Raw genomic sequence first — 11,802 nt, 5'->3', positions numbered from 1 at the left:
AGTGTGATGATACACAGAATTACATGTATGTTTGTGATAGGCGCTTGCATTCCTACAGATTGGTTTTATATTCACATGAATTTGTAGCCAGCAAACACACATATTTAATCTCTGCCACTGCCTTCTGGCATTTATATTTTATTTTTCCAGAACACTGGGCTGATAAAGTTATTTTGGTTGACTGTATTTAAACATGCAGAGAGCTTAAGGAAACATAACTACAATAATCACTCCTCCTAAATACCAGACTAAATTATACCTATAAATTATACCTATAAATTCATAAAATGACCATTTTGTGAAGCATGCTGTAAGCATTCAATTGTAAATTTTATTTTGTATGTGATGGTCTTTGAACAGTCTGAAGAACTGAAGCTGATAACATGGCTTAAGTTTGTGCATTGAAAAAATATTGATGAAAAATATATATTGAAAATGTATTATGTTATGGTTACTTGATTCCAGGGGTCATAAGTCTTCATTTTCTTAAAACTATTTCTATTACTGGACTATTTCCAGATACATACTTTTGTGTTAAACTCCAGCAATCTCCTGCTTTTCCTATTTCAGTTACTTCACAGAGATTTACTTGAAAAAATACAACATTTAAAAATGTAATTACTCATGGCTTCTTTATTTGAAAAGATTCAACAACGTGCTGTGTGAGAAGTCAGCTCAGAGTTGTAGCTCTGTTATTCAGCTTTTGGAGAAGGAATTCCTAGCCCTATGCAGCTTTGATGACTCCCTGGTTACTAAACCTCTCTCCCTTCTGGAACCACATATTGATTGGTGATCCCTGTTATAGAACTACCCGGTGGGCTGATCCCCTTTGAAGGCCTGCCCATTGGTCTGAGCTACCCTTCTAGAACTGCCCGTTGGTTTGGTCTGCATTCCTGTCTGTCTCCTTCTCTGGCTGGGAGAGGTGGAGTTCCAGTCCATCCTGCTTTGTGGGGGGGTCTCCGGTTTTCCCCTCCTCCCTCTGAAACTGCCTCCTCAGGAGCACAATCACAGCAGCAGTGAAGAAATAGGAGGAGCCACTGAGACACGTGATGAGGCCCAGAAATATCACCCTGCATTCAGCAAAGGAAACCAAATCATGTCATGTCAGGAACAATCTGCTTTTATTCCCTCTCACTCAAATCTCAGGCATTCTGGCAGAAAAGAACATCACTTTCAACATACTACCTTCTCATAACGTTCCTTTCTTATCAGGGTCGCACATATTTTCTTATACTTGGAGAGTGTCCCCTTGAAAACAAACTTTTGTCTCAATGTGTTTTACCCAAATAAATAAAGATTAAATAATATTAAATATACACCACACATCAGTCTCTCTCTCTCTCTCTCTCTCTCTCTCTCTCTCTCTCTCTCTCTCTCTTTCTTTCTCTTTCTCTCTCTCTCTCTCTCTCTCTCGCACACACACACGCACACACATGCACGCACACATGCGCACACACTCACCTGTACATATCAGAGTCATACATCCGACAAGCTCCCCTGCCCCCACATTTCTTGAGTCCCCATTTCAAACAGGTGGAGTCGATCAGAGCACCAAAATACACTGGAGCTGGAAGTCCCCCTGTAGAAGAACCACAAGCAAAATCCCATAGAGGAACACCACAGGCACTTTCAGCTCTAAGTTTTTTTTCTAATTTAGTAATATGAGTAAACAAAATGAAGCACGCTTCATTTTGTTTCCACCAGGCTATTTTGCATGTTGAAAATACACAGATTAATTCAAAGGTTAGGGTTTAGCAATAGGCAGTCATCCAGCTCAAATATCAGTGATGGAATCAGTCCTGACAGTGTTCCCAGTGTGCTTCCTTCTAGGATGAAATTATGTCATTTACCCAGAGCTCTAATCACCAGGGTCTGGATGCCCAGGGCCAGGGATTTTAATTCAGGTGTGATGCACCTGAAAGGAAATCATAAAATAGGAAAAACTCACCTTAATCACATCCAAAACATTTCCCTGACAAAATCCTGCTCTCCTGACCTGTCCCTAACACAACCCTGCTATATTTGTCTGTTCCCCTAACAAAACATGCTGCTCTCTGTCCTACCCAACACAAATGTAAATTTTCAAAATGAGGAATCAGTTTATAGAATCAAATAATTCAATCAACGAAGAAAGGCGAGAGCTGAGAACAGTATATCTTTGGCTTATGAGTAAAGTCACAAGGTCCGAGGAGGCAGCTGACCGTATAATGACCATGTATCCTGGTGTGGTTCCCAGGGAGTTTATGAAGGAGCTGAGGACAGACACGGCCATGTATATGGTGAAGCTGTGGCCGCAGGCGGGACTGCGAGCACACTGACCCAGAGACACAGACAGACTGCCCGATTCAGGAGGAGAGGCCATCACACAGCTGCAGTTGTGGAAGACCTTTGTTCAAATACAAAAACAAAAGCTGAAAAGATCAGTGACGAAAAAATGGACACATGGAGTTTAAATACTTTTAAAATTATTTCAAAATGACTACTGCTCAAGTTCAGTGCACACCCACAATCCTGACTCACATTACCCCAAGTAGTCTTTATTCAAACACTGGTGTGTGTATTCCTCAAAAGTGACAGTGTTTGATATACACAAAACTAAAAAGAGCAGTACTTTACCGTGTTCCTCCCAGTTCCAGATGAACTAGTACAGCCTGCCAGGCATGGAGACATGTAGGTGATACCATTTTCAGAGCATACGGGGTCCCACTCTCCCACAGAGCAGGAACAACCTGTGTTGCACTCTGAAAACAATGTATGCTCCTCATATGAGACTCCAGGGGACCTGAGGGGCGGAGTATGAATCAATGTTGAAGGTATGGCTTCCACATTCTATTAGATTTATCAATAATGTTTAAATAAGATTGGCTGCTGAGTATCTGGTAAAGTATAATTAATACTTAAGGTTGAGGTCAGGATTTTCTGATTTGTTAAGTCTGCTTACAGTGTTATGTTGTAATTATAGACCATAGTGTATTTTCTATGTTGTTTTGATTTACATATTTGGTCTCATGCAGCAGCTGGGTGGCTCTGTTAATACACTGTTATAGTCTGGTTTCAGCATAGTGGGAAATAGAGAACGATTTTGTTGCTGGAATAATGATAATGCTAATCTGTAGTAGGACATCAGCAGTATTGTGTGAACCTCCAGCAGTGAACAATAAAGCAAATCAGTACAAATGTACAACAGAACACAGAATGTGGCATGCATTATAAGAACCAATATGCACAGCACTTCTCTTTAACTGTAGGAGGCAGTGGTTAGTACTATATCCCAATTCCAATATGAAGTAAGTAGCTTTCATTGCCAACCTTACAGATGGCACAGTGACAGCAGTTAGAGTTAGGGTTACTCACCCATTGTATGAGACAGTCAACCCTGCTACCTGTGAGTTTTCACATTTAATTCCAAACTGTGGGAGGAGCAGGAGGTAGGCCAGAAAAGAGGTCACAAAGGAGAGCTGGGCCCCTGATACCACGCTGAGCTTGTACCTCTTCATTAACAGCCCGCCCAGAAATATCCCCACGGCAAAAGTAGGCAGGTTCAACACACCTGCAGGGAACAGAAGTCCTAACTATTTATGTTGGATTGGTCAATACTGTTAAACAGACTATCTGTATTAGGTTCAATTTGAGCCAGCTATCATAAGCTTAACATGAAAATACCATCACTGAAAAGAGCAGAGGAATATTCTGAAACAGACCAGAATGAGCCTGAACAGATAGACCTGGACATAAATAGTGAAACTTTACAATGATTGGTTATGAAGTGAACCCTTCTTACTTCCTGTGATTAGACGACCCCCTTTCTTTTCACTTAATGGTGAGGGAGCTTTTATGGTGAGAGTGGTCACGCACTTATGAGAACGCTGGCGAGTAGCTCACACTTACCAATGAGGAAGTTGGCACGGGCTGCTGACTGGCCAAACTGCTGCTCCATATACTTAGCTTTGAATGTGAAAAGTCCAATAAAGGAGTTGAACTTCAGAATACTACCACACAGAAGTAAGAAGTAGGCTGGGGTGCCCAAAAGCTTTTTCAGGGAGGGAAGAAAACCTGTAACAGAACCGAAATGACTAATTAACCCTCTTACTGTATTTGGGCAGAAGATCTGGAGGCATATTTACTGGCTCGCTTAATTTGGACAACAGGGAATCTGAACTAGAGGTGTGGATTTCATACATGGAACTCTATGTATTATGGCTTTATACAGAGGTCCTGATTGAACAAGACAAAGAAGCTTGGAAGGAAGAGAGCAGAGAATGTAGAGGGTGATGTCTCCTGTGACAAAACCAAAAATGCTGGTGTTCTGCAGGCCCTACTGTGGTCATGGTGTGGGTCAGGGCTTGGGCTTGTATCAGCTTGCCTTTGGCAATGTCAGCCAGCTTTGAGGCTTGAGGGGCAGGGAGCTCTGGCTGCTCCTGTGGAGGCAGTGGAACCACGTGCTCCTCGCCCTGTTTGGGCAGAGACCTGGGGAAGAACCAGAACGGGAGGCCAGCCAGGAGCATGATGGCTGAGGACACCAGGAAGCCCAGCCACCAGGCTCCGACCCACCGTGCATCCTTTGGAGTGATAGTTATGCTGTCTGCAAGAGACCAGCCTCTGTCACACACACACATGCAGTCAGGCCTGTACAAGCACTTACACATGCACATGAACAAGCATGCTCTCTAATGTGAGTGTTCATGCAAACACATGAACATTCTTCTGTCACCAACAATGATACACAAACACAGAGCACAGCCACAGACCCAATCATTTAACCATTCTATGCTTTTTTTGTCAACAACAGCTGTTCCTGCAAAATTTGCCAAATACAGCATCGGTTTACATAGCACACATCTTACGTTTCTTTCATGCAACTTAAGGACATTTAGAGGTAAAAAACTGATTGACTAATGGAATAGATTATCTATTTTTACATCATAGATGGGGTACGATATCAATACAATCGATTATAGTATATAATCGATATAATGGTAGATGATAAAAAGCAACGTATAAATGATGCAATATACAGTTATACATCATCTGCATCATTGATGACAGTCTTACCTGTATTGATAAAGCCAATGTCTACATATAGTCTAGCACACATTGATCCCAATAAGAAGCCAAACATGGGTCCCAGCAAAGTGATGGTCTGTAGACAAGCTGTGAATCAGATAAAGATTCCATAAAATATAACTGTCTTTCATTCATGTGCAACAACAGTTTCTACAGGTGCTTACCAATGTAGAAGGCCGAATTCTCGGCTTTTGCAAAGTCATCGATGTATGATATTCCCAGAGGTGTGACGGGTGTCTCGCCTAGTCCCCTGAGGGTGTTTCCCAGGAACACATAGATCCACATGTGAGACTGAGAGTCCTTCACACATGCTGTAGAAACACACAGACACACACGGTGTACACGCAATGTCACATGCAGCCTATATACACCATGTGTGCACAGAGTTTCTATTGTCTACCCAAAGAGCTTCAGTTTGTATACACATATAGACACTCAGAGAGACAGAGACATACTTCTACACACAGAGCTGGGAAAGTTTTTGATGGTTCTGTGCAAAGACACAACAGTTGGCCTTTTCTAGGCTCAGAGTAACTTCAAATACCTAGGACAGATAAACCCAAAGAGGAACAGGCCACTTTGGAAGCAAGCACAGGAGAAGCTATCCCTGAAAAAAACCTCACTCTGCAAACCTTCTCTGATTCCTTACATTATAATCATTTCAACCTATGTATCTACAGGCACTATGTTGGAGATCTTTGGTCAGGGAATAACAGAATAATATGGAGGCCAGCATCCTACTACTGGCCTTGCTACATAGTAGATGTATTGGCTGACTGTGTCACCCAATCTGTCCCTTTCCAATAATCAATGAATCAATGAGTCAAATTTACTCTTTTTGGGACTTCTGCCTATCAAGTCTGCCTCATTGAGAAGCTATTCTGTCTTCACCTGTGCTGATACAAGAGTAATGTGTTCAGGTGTGACTTTTACCTGCATCAATGTCGAGAGATGGCATAGGTAGGGTCTCCTGAGAAGCAGGCAGTTTTGGAATATCCAGACAGGGAGATATACTGCCATTTTCATTCATTGAACTTCGGATCACAGTTTCAAACTTGTAACTACAAGGATAATCACAGAAACAAACAAAAAAACATTTATTCATTTACAGTTGGGGTATTTATAGATAATAAGCTATAGATGATGCCTGTTCACTACAAGAGATCTAGCATGACACAATGTATCAGCTGAGCAGCATACTGTAAAATCACTACAACAAAAGTGTGTGGAACGTTGTACTTTTAAAGTATGTGCTTTTGATGACGTATGTTTACCGTCCCATGAAGAAGTGAGGTAGACCAATGAGGCCTGTACCAACAGCCATAACTAGACACCCTGCCGCTATTAGCCTGGGACGGTGCAGTTTGGCCCCAAAGTGACTTACTGCTGCCAGGAACAGCAAGTTCCCTGCAGGAGAAATATAGCAGGAACAACTGGTCACCTACAGAATTACAGCAGGGAGAGCCACAGGAGCAGCAGAAGAGAAGCAGGATTGCTTGAAACATTTCACTCATTATGACAATGTGCTATTGTTACCGATCTCAAAACTGCCATCTATGAGCCCGGTGTGGGAGCTGGAAAGATCAAACCTTCTCTCAATCTGTGTGATGGAACTTTTCATGTAGGTCCCTGACAGAGCCTTGGAGAAGTAGGCAAAGGACAGGGCTACAATGAACAGCTGAAAGAGAGACAGGAAAAGAAGAGAGAGTAAGAATTATATAAACCTGGACTCCAACCAGAAGTCCTCATTGTGCACTGGAATTATGATCTGGCATTACCTTCAGCGTGGAGCAGCATTGATCTTTGGAGGTTTCTTTTAGGCATAGGGCCTCTTGGCTGGTCAGCCTCTCATCAGCCTGTTCTGCAGGATTGCTCATCTTTCTGAAAATATTCACCGAACCCACCAATATATACAGCATACATACTGGACTGTCAGCAACATTCATTTAATTCTGTTCTTGTTTCTTCTTGTTCTTATCAACTCTATTTACACTACCCATTACTCCTATCAACTGCATCATAAGCAATCACAACAAAAATGACAATGACCTCACAAAATGCAATATTTCAGTTAAAGGTACTTAACTTAACTACACCAAAATTAACAAAAAGAAAAACCTACCAGTACAGATCCAAATAAAACATTTCAAATTGTTCCTTTAGTTAAGTCATAGTACTTATCTGAGGCTTCTATTCTAAAAAAATAAATGCAACTGTGTTACCACAATCACCATTCAGGAGCATATACACATATTAAATCATGTAAATAGGAGTTGCCTTACCTTCAGTCTGTTTCTAAGTGCGTCACTGTTCTCACAAATGTCAGTTCATGTCTGTAATTGTCACATGGTACCTGTTGACTCCATGTCCTGCCAGACAGATGCAACATTAAATTAGTTAAAAATTAAAAGTTTCTTTCCCTGAAGACTGAGGACAAGCACGGCAAACACAGAGGAATGTCCAAAACTACATGCTGCTGAGAAGCTCACCAGTTTTCAGTACCTACCAGTATTCTGGTAATCCTACAGATTTAGCCCTGGTAATTCTCCCCCACCAATAATGAGCCTTCAGATGCACAGCAAGCAAAAACTTAGAGAGAACAAAACATTCTGCACAGAGGTCTCCCCAGAGCATCTAAGAATTTGTGCAGTTTCTTATACAACATTCTGTGCTATTGGATAGGGCAGAATAACCAGGTGCTGAAAGCAAAGACAGCTGGAATGCTACAAGAGTTATGCCCAGATATAGCTGGGCCAGGCAGTGAAAGTAAACTGCCTCATTGTCCTGTTGGTAGATGAGTGAACAGTGATGGAACTTATCTTCCTGTAGGTGGCAGTGAGTGTTTTTCCATCCCAGTTCATGGCTTTGGGATGGCACTAATGAGTGCCACAGAGTGCTACAGTACAAAGGCTCCAAAAGAACAAAGAACCTGGCGCATTTCTATTCTGCCCATGTACCAGCCCTGGACTGGACACTAACAAGGCAGCAAGCACTGCTAAAAAACATTACAGTTCACTCTCACATAAATCTGTTTTACACATTTTTTGTGGATTATGCATTTGTGGTTTAATGATAAAACATTGTGTCCACATGTTTGAGGGTCTCCAGGAATTGTTACATTTTTTCTAATTAACATTGTAAAAATTAAAAAGAAAAACAACCGCTTCAATGTTTTTATCAAAAGAAAATGTTCTAGCTTCTACTGAAAGACTAACACAGCACTTAAATAAGAACTAAATGTCACATTTGTGGCAAACCTATAAAGTGAATTAGACCTTTCCATACATATAAAAAACATCTTTTTCATGTGGAAAAAACTGAATGTCATGTCCTATTGTGATTAAATGTTTAATTGTTGTAGAGCTATAGTCTAAGGAATGCTTTAACATTTTTTTATCAGCATGGGGTACCGGCAGGCCGGTTATACAAACAGCTTTCCCTTCACAGGAGATTTAAGGATTAACATTTAAGCTCTACAGCACCCCTGAACTGAAGGGAATGTACCACAGCGACAGACCTTTTACAGATGTTACAATCATTCACCCAGCTGACACTGCAACAGTACACACATTAATTAACCAAACTAACAATGTTAAACTGTTTTACACCGATGGTGGGTCCATTTCATTTTTATTTCTTTTTCTGTATATTTACCGTGTTTGCAAATATTTGGTGTATTTGAAGCACTATTCTCAGATTTTGATTCAGGGGTATATGCAAAATTTATAAAAATGATGTTCATTATGTCCAGTTTTCAGAATCGTTTTCATATACAGAATTTAATTCCTATTTAAAAATATTTAAAATGCATATACCTTTGTGTTGACTAAAACAAACTATACATAATACCACATCTCAGTTGTCAACAGTACTTGTATAGAAGAAGTCAGACCTCCAATGTTGGGAAGTCATTTCTTCCAGTCACCTGGGCCCACCTCTGCTGAGATAACATGTAGCCCATGCTGTAGCAGAGCTCTTGCCTTACTAGTTATATTTTGTTTGGCCTTATTTTCTGCCACCAGCTGTTTCAGTGACTGGTCCAACACCAGCAGATATTACCTCAAACAATCCTGACCTTAATTTCCCACTCCAGCAGGAGAGTATAAACTGAGAGCCTAATGGCTCTCTCAGTCACAGTCTTGAGGGGCTTCAGGACTATTATTCTTGGGGCTGCTGGAACTTTCCATATAACTGCTGGTAACACTACAGCCTACGTTTCTCCCATTTTTACGATGGCCCTTGAGAGATCATTCTTAAAGTAGAAGGAATCATGAAGTTATGAACAACCCTTCACTAAATTTTATTCTGATCTGGTAAACTCCCTGCCTTTTTCCAATTTGCTTCTTGCACAATACCATTGAATCATTGGCATTTCAAGCCTACAGCCTCTAGTGGACTTTGTCATCAAGAGCCTGCTTTGTTGCTTCGTCGTCATAAGCATACCTTGCCATTACACGGTCTCTATCATTTTATGGGCTCGTCCATGGATTACTGCTGTTAGCCACTGTCTCCAGTCAGTTTTTCGTGTCGTCTTCCCCTGCAGTCAGGTTTCCCTTGTGTTCTCAAATACCATGTAGTCATGTACTACTTCAAATGCATATTTGCTGCCAGTGCACACACTGGCTCTCTTCCTGTCTTCCCAAGAATGGTTATCACTCGTCCCTACCACAAAGCATCTCCACCCTAGCTCCCCAGGGGTGGAACAAACTCCCTGTTCCTCTACGAACCACTCAGTCATTGCCCATCTTCCGCCAAGGTCTGAAGACTCTTCTCTTCAGACTATAACTGGACTACCTAACTATCACCACTTTGTGAGGCAATCAGGGATCATTTTTATTCACTTAAATCCCCCTCTTTCATGCTACACCTCCTGTGCCACTTTCCTGTTTTTTTTTTTACATGTACCTCCATCCAGCAGTTATTGCACTTTGTATCATTATCTTGATGTTGTAGCTTCTCATGCCCCCTAGTTTGCCTTAGCATAGGTTAGGTCAGAGTACTGTTTACTGTGTAAACTGGACTTAATGTGGTCATGGCTATGAATAACTATTACAAAATGATTATTGTACCTTATCGGACCTGTGTTTTGCAGTTGTTCCAATGACCTTCGGTATGCACTTATTGTATGTCGCTTTGGATAAAAGCGTCTGTCAAATAAATGTAACGTCTTCTGTTCTGTTATTTCCAGAGCCATGCCCAATGCAATAAACCTGCCCTGTTCAGGCGTAATCGACCACTGATTGTAAGAACACTTAAACATTACATAACTAATATTTTTCTTCTTCCCGTATCTCCTATGATACATTTTAAACAAATCATAGCAAGTGATTAACTGCGCGTAGCTAAGCGCTCGGACCTGAGTTACTCCACCATGTATCCATTTACAATTATGATTCTTCCATATTCACCTGTGGCCCGCAGGCATCCCAACTTCTCATTTCGTTTTGCATATGTAGATATCAACTCCCCCCAAGATACAAATATACTTACCACTTTGGTGTTGTGAACTCAGATAAACTCAGAACGCAGACAGAATCACATTGAAGATACGGTCAATTCAGTTCAAAATTTTAGTCCACGGGGAAATGAGCATGTGTTTAATGGTAAATGGTAAATGGACTGCATTTATATAGCGCTTTTATCCAAAGCGCTTTACAATTGATGCCTCTCATTTGCCAGAGCAGTTAGGGGTTAGGGGTTAGGTGTCTTGCTCAAGGACACTTCGACATGCCCAGGGCGGGGTTTGAACCGGCAACCCTCCGACTGCCAGACAATCGGTCTTACCTCCTGAGCTATGTCGCCCTGGGTTTAGGTTTAGGTTTCATGAAGCTACACAAATATATCTGCTGACTCCACACAACTGCTGGTGCTTTCATAACTCTATAAAACGACCACAATGTTGGCTTCACCTCTGCCTAGTTACTCAAATTTTTGGTGTGGGTGGTACACATTCCTGAAAATTATCATACCTCTAGAGTACACCAGTACCTAGGGTGTTTCTCAATACCTGGTACAGCATGTTACCCAAGTGCAGGACAACTATCACTCAAGCATTCAGAATCAGGGGCCGGTAGAACACAAATTTGTTAGCAACTTATAACAGCACACAAGATTTATTTCCTTTTTTCCAGGCTGCAAACTATTTTTCAGCATAGTGCACAAGATTACCTGAAATATGTCTAAGAGTGTAATTTCAAGTAAAAACACCCAGATAATCATGTCCAACACCCCTTTACACATTTATGCTCAATTTCTTCTGTGCCTTTCATGTGCTTACTCAGTTAACACTGAACAGACTAAAATGCACTTTCTTCTCCCGACTTCCTGAGGTACATATAGTGGCAAGACATTTAATTGTACATAAATCTGCACAAAATTAATTCACGGACAGTCTTAGCATATATACCCTCACATTTAGAGATGATACGCGTTTCCACAGAATTATTCATTCGCACAAATCAATACTGTATTAAACCTGCATTGATTTTCAGAGCGTTTGTTTACTTGTTCAATTTGTTCTATTACCAAGAGCAAAAGGCACAGCCTATCAGTAGAGACATGTGTCGATATATAATAAATTAGCACCACCTACAGTTAGAATTGGAGTACTGCTTCAGCTATATAACCAATTTGGGACTGAATAAGCCACTTTAACCATCAACACAGTGAAGGGGGGAGGAGGGGGGGAGAACATGACCTTTGGTAAGAAAAAATTGACTTCAACTGTTTGACTGAGTA

General features: G+C 41.1%; 1 protein-coding gene across 2 annotated transcripts; it reads right to left on the bottom strand.

The window, feature by feature from the left end:
* Positions 1-613: 613 nt before the first annotated feature.
* On the bottom strand, positions 614-10,664 carry LOC135259153 (solute carrier organic anion transporter family member 1C1-like). 2 transcript variants are annotated; one of them, XM_064343153.1, is made up of 16 exons: positions 10,555-10,664; positions 7,347-7,433; positions 6,843-6,945; positions 6,601-6,742; positions 6,339-6,471; positions 5,998-6,125; positions 5,229-5,375; positions 5,053-5,151; positions 4,364-4,582; positions 3,889-4,053; positions 3,355-3,550; positions 2,617-2,782; positions 2,202-2,386; positions 1,851-1,915; positions 1,462-1,579; positions 614-1,070 (listed from the first exon to the last, which is right to left on the bottom strand). In XM_064343153.1, the coding sequence occupies exons 3-16, from the start codon at positions 6,939-6,941 to the stop codon at positions 863-865; spliced, it is 2,070 nt and encodes a 689-aa protein (XP_064199223.1). In that variant the 5' UTR covers positions 6,942-6,945; positions 7,347-7,433; positions 10,555-10,664; the 3' UTR covers positions 614-862. The 2 variants fall into 2 exon arrangements, with proteins under 2 accessions (XP_064199223.1, XP_064199224.1); XM_064343154.1 differs by lacking the exon at positions 10,555-10,664 and adding an exon at positions 7,571-8,004.
* Positions 10,665-11,802: the final 1,138 nt, after the last annotated feature.

The sequence above is a fragment of the Anguilla rostrata genome, chromosome 7 (assembly GCF_018555375.3).
Source record: "Anguilla rostrata isolate EN2019 chromosome 7, ASM1855537v3, whole genome shotgun sequence".
NCBI lineage: Eukaryota > Metazoa > Chordata > Actinopteri > Anguilliformes > Anguillidae > Anguilla > Anguilla rostrata.
The sequence above is the reverse complement of the archived record's forward strand: the minus strand, read 5'-3'. Positions and strand labels throughout refer to the sequence as shown.